Raw genomic sequence first — 14,843 nt, 5'->3', positions numbered from 1 at the left:
TGCAGACCGCTTCATCACACTACCTACTACTTTTTGTCTGGCACCTGGACAACTACCTGTGGATGTGCGCACCCTACCTCCAAACACTTGGTCCCGGGCTCCGCCAAAGCTAGCAGCAGCCCTGCTGGGTAGAATGAGTGGGCGAGTCTCTGGAGATCACAGCGGGGTCCAGAGGAGATTTGTCTTCTCTTTAACACATAGAGGGGATCAGGCCGGGGAAGATTTCTGTGTGCATGCGTGCGTACGCATGTGCCTGCATGCACACGTTCGTTTAGCTCTCTCTCTCTCTCTCCCTGTTTTTCCTCTGTGTGCGCAGGTCTGTCTGTCTGTCTGTCTGTCTGTCTCATTGTATTTGTATGTATGTGGGTCTGTCTTTTGGTGTGTGTGTGTGTGTGTGTGTGTGTGTGTGTGTGTGTGTGTGTGTGTGTGTGTGTGTGTGTGTGTGTGTGTGTGTGTGTGTGTGTGTGTGTGTGTGTGTGTGTGTGTGTGTGTGTGTGTGTGTGTGTGTGTGTGTGTGCGTGTGTGTGTGTGTGCGCGCATATGTGTGTGTGTGTGTGTGTGTGTGTGTGTGTGTGTGTGTGTGTGTGTGTGTGTGTGTGTGTGCATCTATATATGTGTGTGTGTGCATCTATATATGTGTGTGTGTGCATCTATATATGCGTGCGTGCGTGTGTGTGCATGATGGGGGATTACATTTAAGCATTTGTTAGGCAGTGGGCACTCCGGCTCTCAAAGCTGGATGAGAAGTGACACTCATTCCCCATTCTGATGAGCTATGCTGCCAATTACATCAGCTTATACGCCTTCGCCCAGCACGAGAAAATGGCTCCCACCGTAGAAAATCGGGGAGCGATTCTCTCAGCTATGCAATGCATAATTCATCTGCACTGAGGTAAATAAAGCCGAGACGGAGCCAATAGGAATATCCATCAGGAGGGGAAACTTGAAGATGCAGCAGCCCCCTCTCTAATGCTCACTATTGTGGTCAGGGATGTTGACTGCCTTGACCGGGCCCATGACAAAGTCTTCTAAAAGCCCCCCCCCCCCCCCCCCCCCCCCCCCCCCCCCCCCCCCCCCCCCCCCCCCCCCCCCCCCCCCCCCCCCCCCCCCCCCCCCCCCTCTCTCAATACATGCAATTTAATGGGGACCCAATTCTGGGGCCTGCTCTCTCCCTTGGCCCGGGACAACTTATCAGTTTGTCCCCGCCCCCCAGTTGGCAGGCTTGATTGCGGTTTCTCTCCCCTCAATTCACAAGGCTTGTTCCTGGCAGGTCTGGGTTGTTTTTTTTTTGTCAAATGTGTTTTTGGGATGACCTTGCTCAGAAGAGATAAACTTCAAAGAGACGGAAGAAAATGGGGAGTGAAATCTATACCCATTGTGTGTCTTCTAGATCTTAATCTGTTCCACACAGTCAATTCAGAAGGTGAATTGAGTCTGGCAAAAAATGCTGAGACTTGCAATGGCACCAACCAGGGTAACACTTTAGAATAATAGTCTGTTAAAAACTAACACTTTATTTTACATTTTTAATGAACTAATCATAATCAAAACATTCAGAGTGTTTGTAAATGAGTGAGAACCACCCTACATTTTAACATCAGAGTGCTACTGCTGGATGAGTTTGATGTTTGTTTGCCTGCTGGACACTTCTACATCCAGTGTCTTTATCTTTTTACTCTTTCCAGGACTGCTGCAGCTGTGATGTCTGCTGTGTAGACATAGTATTTCTTACTTGTTGATTATTAGTTTATTATTTACAAAGTGTTTCTGAAGCTTTTTAGCGACTGTTATTACTGTGTTACCATAGCCTCAAATGACCGAGGCCAGAATGGAACCCGGTTTGCCGTCGTAGTAAGTAACCCAGTGCCCTACCGGTAGGCCACGGCAGGGCCATCATGACCATGTCTGACCTTGTCTCTGTCTCTCTCTCTCTCTGTCTCTCTCTCTCTCTCTCTCTGTCTCTCTCTCTCTCTGTCTCTCTCTCTGTCTCTCTCTCTTTGTGTGTCTCTCTCTCTGTCTCTGTGTCCGTCTCTGTCTCTCTCTGTGTGTCCGTCTCTGTCTCTGTCTCTGTCTCTCTGTCTCTCTCTGTCTGTCTGTCCCTCTCTCTCTCTCTCTCTCTCTCTCTCTCTCTCTCTCTCTCTCTCTCTCTCTCTGTCTCTCTCTCTCTCTCTGTCTCTCTCTCTCTGTCTCTCTCCCTCTTTCCTCCATGCTGTGGTTACAGATCATTGTCCTCTGGAACTGTGACAAGCCACTGCCTGCAAAGCACCGCTGGCCAGCCACCGGCGTTCCAGTCATCGTGATCGAGGGCGAGAGCAAGGTGAGCCCTCTCCTCCCCTCACCTCCCCTTTCTTCTCCTCCCCTCCCCTGCCCTCACCTACCCTCTCTTCTCGTCCACCATCTCCTTTCCTCCCCTCTACTGCCATCACCTACCCTTTCTTCTCCTCCCCTCTCCAGTCCTCACCTACCCTCCCCTCACCTGCCCTCACCTACCTTTTCTTCTCCTCCCCTCTCCAGCTCTCACCCACCATGCCCTCTTTGAACTGCCCCTCATCTCCCCTCCTCTACCCGCCTGCCTCACCTAACCTGCCCTCCCCTGCCCTCCTCTATCCCCCAGTCTCCCCTTCCCTTTCTCCTCTATCCAACCTAATCTCACCTGAGGGGGGCCCAGCCCCGCGGGGGTTTCTGGCACATCATTAAGGGCCGAATGGCATTAACTTTATTTAACGTCAGCTCCCGTGACTGATGATGGCAGGGCTACCCACCACGGTGCTGGCCGGGAGGGAGGGAGAGAGAGAGAGAGAGAGAGAGAGAGAGAGAGAGAGAGAGAGAGAGAGAGAGAGAGAGGGAGAGGGAGAGGGAGAGGGAGAGGAGAGAGGAGAGAGAGAGAGAGAGAGAGAGAGAGAGAGAGAGAGAGAGAGAGAGAGAGAGAGAGAGAGAGAGAGAGAGAGAGAGAGAGAATTCATTATGACCTGAAAGCGTACACTTACAGTTACCAGTCATAGACATCTTTGGCTGTAGACCAGTAAATATTAGTTTACATGTATTAATCGTTAAACATTCATGAACAGATAAAATGTGCGATTGTGAGGCATAAATTTTTGCAAAATAACCCTGAATATTAAAAATTGTCCCAATCTTCCTTTTAATGGTGTTCCTTTTTTCATTTCTAATGCAGGTTATGAGCAGCCGCTTCCTACCCTATGACAGTATTGCGACTGACGCCGTGCTCAGTCTGGATGAAGACACAGTGCTGTCCACCACCGAGGTATGTCGAAGAGCAGCCAACAAGATATTCCCTTACCTTAGCCTTCACATCGACTCACTGCATTTCACATTGATTGCATACAGGTTGCATGGTGTAGGGCAGGCAATGTATGATTGATTTGAATTAATGTAGAAGTGTACACGTGTGTGTGCATGCATGTGCATGTATGCGGCACGTTTGTGCATGTGTGCGTGTGTGTGTGTGTGTGTGTGTGCGCGTGCGTGTGTGTGTATGTGAGAGAGAGAGACATGGAGAGGTAGAGAGAGGGAGAGGCTGCGCTCGCAGCCATGCATTGATGTTTTATTCATGCGTTTGTTTGTTTGTGTGTGTGTGTGTGTGTGTAGGTGGATTTCGCCTTCACCGTATGGCAGAGTTTCCCGGAGAGGATTGTGGGCTATCCGGCCCGCAGCCATTTCTGGGACCAGAACAAAGAGCGCTGGGGCTACACCTCAAAGTGGACCAATGACTACTCCATGGTGCTCACAGGAGCTGCTTTCTACCACAGGTACATAAACAGCGACCATTTCTCAATGTCAAGTGTTCTAGCCTTGGTAGTGCGTGAAACGCTTAGTGATTGGATACTCTGCGGAGTTCACCAAAGAGTATCCAATCACTGGGCGTTTCCCACACTACCAAGACTAGAACACTTGACATTTAGAAACAGTCAGTAACTGGCTTATTCGCTCCTGCTGGATGATGACCAGGTCAGGCATGCATGTCCATGCTCCGCTCCCACGTCCCTTTGATCTGCCGACAATGGTCTCCTCCACGTTCCCCGGTCCCGCCTCAAAACCAGGGGGGACCGTGCATTTGCTGTGGCAGCCCCTCGTCCCTGGAATACTTTGCCCCCTGACATCAGATCTGCTCCTACAACCACTACTTTTAAATCCAGACTCATTTCTACATATTAGCCTTTGCTCCCTAGTTTCATCTTTTTTTCTGTTTTTTCCCCTTATTTTTATTTACTTATTTTTCTCTATCCATGTAATTTTATCTTGCCTTTTTATTCACTGTGGAAGGCCTTTTGTATCTTTTGTGTAGTATTGCTTAATTTTAGTATTTTAGTCTGACACTGTACAGCACTTTGGTCAGTTCTTGCTTTTTAAATGTGCTTTATAAATTAAACTTACTTACTTACTTTCTTACATGGTCCAGCAGATGGAGACATTCTGAGGCACTCAAGGTTACAATTTTTTTTAAACTTTTTTTATATGACCACAATTCCTACGCGTTTCGGCCCTCATTGCCTTCTTCAGGGCGTATTGAGGGCCTCAGAAGAGCCCCTACACTGATGAGCACCGAGGAAAAAAAGTCACGTCAAGGGCACTTGATTGTCAAAAATCTACGTAACAGGGTTAGCACAGAAGTATGAAATTGCGTTTGACCGGTCTCCAATGTGCAGTTAAACTAAACATATATAGAAGACATTGACAAAACACACGCACACACGCACACGCGCACACGCACACACACACAGTAGAAACACTAACATAGTGACACAAGACATGTACAATAGCCTCATTCAATCATCTCTGCATACATTTTTTGTGCTCCCCTATCTAAAATATGTGCCAGTGGGTTAATAAATACAAAAAAACAACCCTAATAGCATTTGTCCCTGAGGACTGTTGGCCCGCCAGGAAATGCCCTGTATGCCAGATTACCAGTCCAACCCTGCCTCAAAATACTAGGTTGGCCATGGTCATGTCTAATATCAGGTTTTTTGTGTTTTAGTTTGCATACAGGAGAAGGGTTTTAGATCTTAGCTCACCACATGGCTTTTTCCTTTCTCCCACCCACCTCCCCAGATACTACAACTACTTGTACACCAGCTACTTGCCGGCCAGCCTGAAGGGCATGGTCGACCAGCTGTCCAACTGTGAAGACATCCTCATGAACTTCCTGGTGTCCGCCGTCACCAGGATGCCCCCCATCAAGGTCACCCAGAAGAAGCAGTACAAGGAGACCATGATGGGACAGGTGACGCAGCTCTTCTGTTACCATCTTTTCTTTTCTTTTCTTTCTCTCAATTCTATCTCTTTCTCCGTCTATCTGCCAATCTGTCTCTATAGTCACAATTTTTTCACTAATTATCGATCAGTCAGTTTGTCCTGGTGACGTTCTATAAACAATGAATGGTCAATTTCATCACAGCAGAGCATGGCTAAACAAGGGGTGGCTCAGAGCTGTGTTGTAATCGGCAGCTGTCATCCGCGGACATCCAGGGACATCGGCGCTAGTGTGTGGGGTTGTACGGAGAACGGTGGAATCGAACATTGGCAGAGCAGTGCTCCGCACTTTATAGGAACCGTTGTGTAGAGGCCCTTAATATTTCTCTGTTTCCCTCAGTCTACCGATGCCTCTGTCTGCCTGCCTGCTTGCTGCTACAGTATGTGGATTTCTATTTGAGTGAACCATCCTACTGCAGCACTTTGTCTTTAATCCGTAGCCTAGCAATTGCCAAAATGCAGATGGAATCACTCTCAAACAGAACCTGTTCAGCAAATCGTCTCTGTGCTAAAACGATCGTAAGCCGATGGCGTTCAAGTCATGAACTTTCATTTTCAAAACGAGCGCAGGTAATATGCGGTAAGCTGCAGGAAGATAAACCCACTTGTGCAAGCGCTCTCTTGTGCCTCAAGCTTAATGTATGCTCCATTTTATGTCCATATGCAGTTTTGTTATCTCTTTGCCTGGCCGAATGACGAGTTACGAATTGATTTATTTGATTTAATCGGTTTCCCCCGTAAGCTTGTGTAGGCAGGAGTGGAGTTCTGTCTCTTTGTCAAACTCCCACGCGGGCAGCAAACACAGGACATGAGATGTATTGTTTCCCAGCCAACCGTTTCCCAGCATTGTTTTCATCTTTTGTTTTGGTGTCTGCCCGACGCATTCAGCAGATGTGGCAGCTTCCGTTCCCTGCTGGAGATATTGCAAAGTGTTTGTATTGGATTTAAACACTGATGCACACACAGGCCGCTTTACACACGTCGGCTCTACTTAGGGACAGTTGCTGTAGCATACTGTTTGTTGATTTGATATGATTCCCCTTGTGCTATTGTAATCAGAATGAAAGGCGCACATGCATACAATAAATCTGGCTGTTAGTTTGTGACCATCAGCCCTCTTTTTATTCGTGTTTTTCACAGACAGCACATTTGCATCGCTGCAAATACAATATACCCATACAATTTCTGCTCTCTACAGTATGAACACTGATCACACAGCAAGCACACCAAAACAAAGACCGCGTCCATAAAAAAAGACCACCAGCCCTCTCTAATAGTTTGGTCATATACCCAGTCTTTTGTACTGTAATATCCTGGGTTTCATACAGCCAGTCTCATGTACTGTAATATCCTGGCTTTCATATAGAGAGCCTCTGCTCTGTCGTATTATATTATGTATTTTTCCTGGATGTGTACACTCCACTGCAGTTGAAAACACTTGGGTCTGCCTTTTACCCAACCACTAACATCTGCAATGTCCATAAGCCTGCCTACACACTACAATTCAAAGTGCACACAGTGCACAAAGTCAATGTCAATGCTCATAAACATTCCCTCCATTGATTTGTGTGGTGAGGTATCACCACAGACAACCGTGGCAACTGAAGGACACCCGGCTTAGCGCTCAACTGAAACGAAGGTTTACTTGTTTAATATAATAAGTGAACTGTGATTGAATGACCATCACAACAAAGTTGTGGGTGGTGCTCTCACTGGCATGCCAACTAGAGTCTGAGTCTGTGGCGTCTCATTTAGAGTGCACGTTTAGGTTCCTGTAGCTCAATGTTCGTAGCCAGGAGGTCTGTCACTCCTCTTCTTCAAAAAAGAGGGAAGGGAAAAGGAGAAGGAGGGAAAAAATAAATGGCTAAATATATGAATTACGACCTGTACAGTACGTAGTGGAGGAGTGACTTTTTCAAACACTATCTACCTTTGCATTCCCCTGTTGTTAGGTTGTTTAGTTTTGTAAAATGTACATTTAAACATTTTCTTAATCATCCTGTTTTTGTTATGTTTTGTTTTGAATATAACATTGTAAAAGGTCAAGTTCATTTTAAAACGACAAACTTTTTTTTTTTTTTTAAATGGACGTTTTCCCTTCTCTTCTGTGCAGACGTCCAGAGGCTCTCGCTGGGCGGACCCGGACCACTTTGCCCAGAGGCAGACCTGCATGAACAAATTTGCCAGCTGGTTTGGCAGCATGCCCCTGGTGCACTCCCAGATGAGACTGGACCCCGTGCTGTTCAAGGACCAGGTGTCCATCCTGCGCAAGAAGTACAGAGACATCGAGAGACTCTAAGTCTAGTCTAGCCGCCCCATCACACCACGCTCAGCTGCTCCCGTAAACTCCTAATCGGACGGCCCGATTCAGTCAAGTCAGCTGATCGGTCGGCCTGCTCTTCTGCAGGTGGGGGGCAGAAAAGACAAGGGCCTGGGGTTGGCCTAAAACGATCCCTCCACAAACCACCCTCACTCTCCCATCAGTGTTAAAGAAAGGAAAGGCTTGGTGTGACATGGCTCTCATGTCACACTCTCCTGCACGCTATGAAAATGGTGGTTTGGGTGAGAAATGAGACTCTTTGGGTTCTCTGTTTGCCTTTTTTTTAAAGGAGGTAAAACAAGGAAGGTTTCCAAAGAGTGGTTAACAGGGCAGGTTGGGGCAGTCACGGCAGTGCTCACCTCCCCTTGATGGAAACAGCCAATCAAGAGAGTGGTGCACACACAGGCGGCTGGGTCGGTCGTCAAATTTCCACCTTTTAAACTGGTCTTGGGACAGATCAAACATCAGAGGTTGTTGATATTGAGCTGAACAAGGAGGAATGCCTGGAAGCTCTTCATCCATATGCAAACAATTGTTTTTGGTGTTCTGAGGTGTGTGTGTGTCGGCTGTATCATTTCTCCACACTGGTGCGTTACTAAAGTAATTTTCTCACCTCGTCTGCTGATATCGCATAAGGAAGACAGAACCATCGTCTGTCTTCACACCCGACACGTGTACACACTCGCACACATGCACATGCATCGCCAATGACCGCAGTGATAATGACAACCCGAGGAGCAGGCATGGAGAATGGCGAAGAACATGGCACGATCAAGACTGCTCTGGCGATCAGAATGCACAGCAACTCCAGAAGAGGGCACAGTTAAACACTCTCTTCCCCCACTCAGTACCCAAATCCAACTCTCTCTATGTTCTATGCAGAATCAAAACTGTTACTGTCAAGCGGTTCATTTTTTTTATTATATACATATATTTTTTGTTTGTTTGTTTTTTGTTTTTGTTTTGGGTTTTGTTTGGATTATACTGTAATGCAGTGTTCTCTGTGAGGATCTGTGAGGGTGATCATTGTAAACAGTGCCTGATCTTTTGCTGGTTCTGGGAGATTAGAAGGGGTCATTGCATAAGAGAGATGGATGCAGAGCTGTTAAAGCCCGTCATCTTTGCTGCTTATTTTTGTAATGGTTGACTGCCCCCATGGTATACACATAGTACGCCCTATAATGACTGACAACAGAAACGTTGTAGTAAAGAAACTACAAATGGGCCCTTAGTCTATACAAACACGTTTATTTTTTTGTTCCTTCTAGTTGCCAAGTACAGTTTCTGACACTAGCCATGCTTCAGGGGGGAAACATGACGTATTAGAACGCCTGTAGGTGGTGTGCTCTGTCTGGCATAATCCCTGCACGGCTTAAAAAGAGATGTTCCTGCAAAACTGAAAAAAAAGTTCAGCATTTTCAATCCTTTATTTCCCCCCATCTTTGAACCAACAGCACAAGGACAGAACAAATGAGAAAATGGCATCTTCAAAGAATGCTCCCTGGCAAAAGGGCAAGGTTGTTTATCGTGGTGATGATGAGCCTTGGAAGGATTCTTTACTCACTTCTTTGAAATGAGATATGCATTTGCATCACATGCATAATTAAGTGATTCTATTCTGATTGGTGTGCGAGTATCATTTTCGTCGAATTCTCCAAGCATCTATTTTGGACCGTTTGTGGTTGTACTGCGAGGAGACTTTAGTCCAAGAATGTTCTCTATAAATTGGCTTGCGGGTATTTGAATGTCTTGTGACGAAAAATGGATGCCGCATTTGAGACCTTTTTGTTTTTTTTCTCTTGTGCCATCCGATCTGAAATATCGATGAGCCTTATTGTGCAAAGCCTCCCCCAGGAATTACACACACAGGCCCAGTCATTATAATGCGCAACAAAACATGTTGCTGTTTCAACTCTTTACATTTTGGCAACTTTTGCCTTTCAACCTGTGGGTGAGCCATGTCTCTCTTTCAAATGGAGTATTTCTTTCAGAAATCAGCATTTTAGTATTTTGTCGTTTTCCCTTCCTCCTCAATACTGACTTATATTCTCCTTCAGTCACTTTATGTATGACTGTGTAATGCCTTGTACACATATACACAGTAAAATAGATTAACTCGTGCCCCACTCTCAAAGTTTACTGAACAAATTGCAATTACAAGGCCGTTTTTGTCCCATCTTGTGTGTGTGTTGTGTGTGCACGCGCGAGTGTATATATAACTATGAATAGATATCTAAACTTGTTGCTATATTTATTTTTGCAAAAGGAACATAGATGTATATTAATGAAACTTTTTTATTTTCTTCCAAGGGGAAATTGTACATGGTTGTAACATAACATCTCTTGTAATTTAATCACTTGTTGCCTGGCTTGTAGGGAGGGGTTAAAGAAAGAAAAAAAAATCGTACGATGGCACAAGGGTGAGTCATCACCTCTTGAAATGAACACACAAAAAAACAGGTTAAACACATTTGAGGCTAATTTAGTTAGCTAGCTGGCTAGCCAAGCAGACAGCAAGGGTGATGCGAATTCAAAGTGCTGCATTGTTGGATGTCCCATGATGATCCCGTTACATTTTAAATACTGCCCTCATTGGCAGCATATTGTGCCAATGGCCGACCGTTAGATATTTTTCCCTCAAAAACTCTCATCCTTCTCACATTTCCAGCTACACGTTGAAGCACACAAAAAAGCCACAACACTGCATTATGGTATTATTTTTACGAGTTATTGATTGTTTTGCTTAAAAAAAAAGAAAAAAAAAAAGTCTGCTGCTCCTCAATGACCCAACGGCAAACAAGGCAAAGCAATAGCATGGGGGAAAACAGTGATGTGAATTTCTTGCGTGTGAGATTTCTAGTGAGGGTGTGATGACATGCTATCAATGTTTGAGACTTGACCCCTCCTGCCCTGTAGTATTAGCCCAAGGCATATGAAGACACATGTGCCCAGAAGATATCAGCTGTGAACTATAACGTGGCCGAAGGAACAAGGGGACTAAGGAACAAAGTACACAACATTTTCTTTTTATTTTTATATGTTTTTTTTTCTGATATTGTGGTATCCTGAGGTCCTATGCCCATGCATCTTCACTATGAGTGGTCAAAGCACAGGAGTGCTGCCCAGTGCTGTATCAGTGCAGCTGGAGCTGTAGGCCTGTGGCTGGTTGTTACTGTGCTGAATTCCTGAAAGTGATGTTTTGAGTGTGCCTTTGATTAAAAGACACTTCTGTGATTTGTATTCATTTCTCTCTCTCTCTTTTTTTGCCTTTAATGCCAAGAACAACTCTCATTGTTGTTGTTTTTTTTGCAGACTGGAATAGTGTTTTATTTCTCCATTACATAAGTGTTTTTTTAGTGTACCTCGTCTAACACTGGAATAATTTGACTGACATTCCTGCTCTTATTGTAGGAATACTTCTCGGTGGCTATCCTTTGTTTCTGTCCAACACAATGCTCAGTGTTGCATTCACCTGAACTGGTTTTTGTTTCTGCTTTGTTTCTGGCTACCTTCCTCACAGAACCCAAGATTCCTGTCATTTCAGTCTTTTATTTTGCAGAGTTTAAAACATTAATAGAAAAAAAATATTCTTTTTTTTTTTTTTAAAGATTGATTTTATAAAATAAACAAATATTTGGTACACCTGTGGTCATGTGCGGTGTTTAAACGCTTGTGTATCTCATGCATAATGCATCACTCATCCCATGCTTGTTATTATTATGTGCCAAGTCTGAATCAACTAGTTGCCTACACAGGGCTGGGCTGAGGGAGAAATAGGGCCCGGGCACTTTTGGCTAAAAGGGACGCCTCATAATTAGCAGCACAGAACTGACTCACTGGTGGGCCCCGCACCCTCGTGGGCCCCTATTTTCAGAAATGTTTAAAAATATATATATTATGATTTTTTTTTCTTTTTACATTTCTGAAAATAGTGGCCCACGAGGGTGCAGGGCTCACCGGGAAATGCCCGGTATGCCAGATGGCCAGTCCAGCCCTGTACAGACACCTCCACAGACTCGACTCATGAATATGGAAAAGTGTCTTCGCAGTGTCTGTGGCGGAGCGTTAGATCATGGGCCATATGAACAGACTGTAGTTGCTGCGGGCTCTTCTGCCATTGCAGGGCCAGGTGCAACCACAGTTGCCATTTATTTAAATGGGAATTGGTTGATGAAATTACATTTGCATATCTCACATTTAGAAGCAAGACGAAAGTATACACATCGGTGCTCTTCTGTTCCCAGCAGTGGAATGAACGTAGCAATGTTTAAAGAATTTGAAAGTAAAATAATATGAGATAAAAACGCATGCAGATATGGAAGATGGGTGATTTTCTAAAATGTAGTGTAGAACTTCACAAATGAACATTTATTCAAGTCAAGCTCTCTGAACATAATATAAATTCAGTTAGTTAATTGTAACATGACACCCATGAGATGGAAAAGTGGGTAATTGTGGATCATCACTTTTCTTTCATGAGACTTATAATAATTCTGTTACTGTGTTGTGTGTCACCTTACAGGCCTGCTCTACACTTGACTTCACCCCTTTATGTCTTCCTTCCACTGAAAAGAAGGGCTGAAATGAAATCAGTGCATGTTCGGTTTTGCCAAGCACGGAAAATTCCCCTGGCTGTCCTCCTGGCTCACCAAAATCCCTTGTAAATCAACTGCTGTGAGGGTAAAATCTAAGTTTAGACATGCTTAAATAAGAGCATGTGTACTCATCCCCCAAAGGACATGTTGCCAGCGGCAGCCATGTCTGTGCAGTGTTTGACAGGCTATGGCAAAGCAAAGAATGGCCCAGCCATTTTTTTCATGCCCCTCTCTAAATTGTGTCTCCAAGAAAATGCTAAAAGCCCAACAGCATCTGTGGCTGAGGATTGTCAGCCCACCCGGAAATTCCCTGTTTTCCAGATTACCAATCCAGCCCTGGGCAAAATTGTCTGGGATTAATATACGGTATATGTGAGAGCATGGGCTCGTTCCACTTTGACTGAAGGAGTGAAACTGCTCAAGTCTTTTGTTACACACGCAGGCACACGCACACATACACACAGAGAGATAACAGCACTCTTGCTGAGATAGCGCCACAGGCACGGTAATTAAACGAGATTCAAATCAGAGCCATTAACTTATCATTAGTAATTTGTGTGTGTGGTTTTGGCATCGTCACATTTTGCAGAGTGATAGTGTATTTATTGGGAAGATTGAATCAGATAAGATTGTGGAGAAATCAGATCCCCGCCAGTATACTCGTCTCTTCTATTGTGAAAAACTGTCAAGAGACATGATCACTCATCACTGATCCTCCAAGCGCCTCTAAGCACCCCTCACAATTGTCACCTTACCAGTGAATATGTTTAATAGTTTCTAAGGGGGCACAAAACAAAAACACTGTAAGATTTTAAGCTTTGAATAGCTCTTGTTGTATAGCAGCTCTCAAATTGACATTTACATTACATTCATTTACAGAACATTCGGAACACTCACTAAAGTGAAATATTAAATGGTGCTGTCACAAGCTACCATAGGTCGAACACGGCTTGACTAGCGTTCACACAATACAATTCCTTTGTATGCAACACAAGATGTCAATGTTTTTCATAACTCCTGTACACAGTGAGGCATTGTGTGGCTATGCTCTAGAAAGGCAAGAAAAGTCAAACCAAACAGTTGTGGGGTTACCGTACTCACTCCACATTGAGAGAGAAAGAGAGGGGGGTGGGGGGTCATATAGAGTGTTCTTTCTTGGGCAGTCATGGGTGAGCGGTTAGGGCGTCAGACTTGCATCCCAGAGGTTGCCGGTTCGACTCCCGACCCGCCAGGTTGGTGGGGGGAGTAATCAACCAGTGCTCTCCCCCATCCTCCTCCATGACTGAGGTACCCTGAGCATGGTACCGTCCCACTGCACTGCTCCCCATGGGGCGCCACTGAGGGCTGCCCCCTTGCACGGGTGAGGCATAAATGCAATTTCGTAGTGTGCAGTGTTCACTTGTGTGCTGTGGAGTGCTGTGTCACAATGACAATGGGAGTTGGAGTTTCCCAATGGGCTTTCTTTCTTTCTTTCTTTCTTCTTTCACAAACATGAACTGTGTTTTCCTCAAATAAAAAACACCAGACTGAGTGAGTCTGCCTCAACCCTCAATCCACATTTCTGGCGTTTGTTCACACAGCACATGTATTATTGTGCCAAATCACAGTCAGAACTGGCCATTCCACATGTTGAATCTGTCCGACAATCTGCTCTCTGCTGTGCAACATGATGAGTATAGCCTCGCCAAAATAGAATTTCATTCCTTTCATATGGCTCAATCTTCTCCGGAACATATTGAAAGGGGATGAATAGTCTGGGTGTGTCAACAGTGTGTGTCACAACTGCACTTTGATATGGTCTCTCTTCCATTATAGGCCTACAAAGGTGCCCTCACATTGTAGCTGTGGCTGTGAAAAGAAAAGATTGACTATTGCACTTCCATTTGTGTGAAAAGACTGGCGCTTCAAGGTTGCTGATTGCTTTAATATGCTATACCAGACTACCTTGGAGACACACACACACACGCAAACACACACACACACACACACACACACACACACACACACACACACACGCACCCGCGCACGCACACACAAACACACACACACACACACCCACACACACACACACACAGTGTTTTTGAAATTTCTGAACCAGGGTGATTGAATATGAATATGTTTGTATGTTTGGTGCGATGACAAAGTAGCCTATGCCTAAGGCTAAAGTGAGTCAACCTGCTGCTTATACAAAAAAAAAAAAAAATATATATATATATATATATATAAGATATATATATATAAGATATATATATATATATCTTATTAGCCCTGTGTGCCTTTCATGTGCTCTGAGAAGTAGATCCAAATCCAAAATTCTAGGGACGTCCAGTGGAAAATAACACAAGGTTCATGTGTCTGCGTTTGGTATCTGACCTACCATAATTCCACAGAACATGAACAGACCTAGGCCTACTGGCAGACACAAGACCTTTTACACTTCAGTGTCATATTGGCCGACATAGGCCTACTGAGAAATGTAACCGATTTACAGATATTATGCTGGAGGAGCAGGCCTTTTGTAAAGGAATTTATTTGGGCCTTGTCTGAGCCATTCTCTGAGCATGTCAGCAAGCCGAGATGACTCAGCCGAAATCACTACTATAAACCAAGCAATGAATTTGGGCCTCTGTAGTATAAGCGCGTATTTACGTGGT

The 14,843-nt window shown here is 44.8% G+C and overlaps 1 protein-coding gene across 1 annotated transcript in view; it reads left to right on the top strand.

The window, feature by feature from the left end:
- Window positions 1-11,228, top strand: part of LOC134449189 (exostosin-1a) — a 74,919-nt gene extending 63,691 nt beyond the window's left edge. Inside the window, exons 7-11 of the mRNA XM_063199010.1 lie at window positions 2,222-2,317; window positions 3,176-3,265; window positions 3,610-3,770; window positions 5,074-5,245; window positions 7,388-11,228. Coding sequence (XP_063055080.1) covers window positions 2,222-2,317; window positions 3,176-3,265; window positions 3,610-3,770; window positions 5,074-5,245; window positions 7,388-7,573 — 705 coding nt within the window. The 3' untranslated portion in view covers window positions 7,574-11,228. The remainder of the gene's footprint in view (window positions 1-2,221; window positions 2,318-3,175; window positions 3,266-3,609; window positions 3,771-5,073; window positions 5,246-7,387) is intronic.
- The last annotated feature ends 3,615 nt before the right edge of the window (window positions 11,229-14,843 follow it).

Source organism: Engraulis encrasicolus, chromosome 5 (genome assembly GCF_034702125.1).
Source record: "Engraulis encrasicolus isolate BLACKSEA-1 chromosome 5, IST_EnEncr_1.0, whole genome shotgun sequence".
In the NCBI taxonomy this organism is placed as follows: domain Eukaryota; kingdom Metazoa; phylum Chordata; class Actinopteri; order Clupeiformes; family Engraulidae; genus Engraulis; species Engraulis encrasicolus.
Note: the sequence above shows the minus strand (reverse complement) of the source record. Positions and strands in the feature narration are given on the sequence as shown.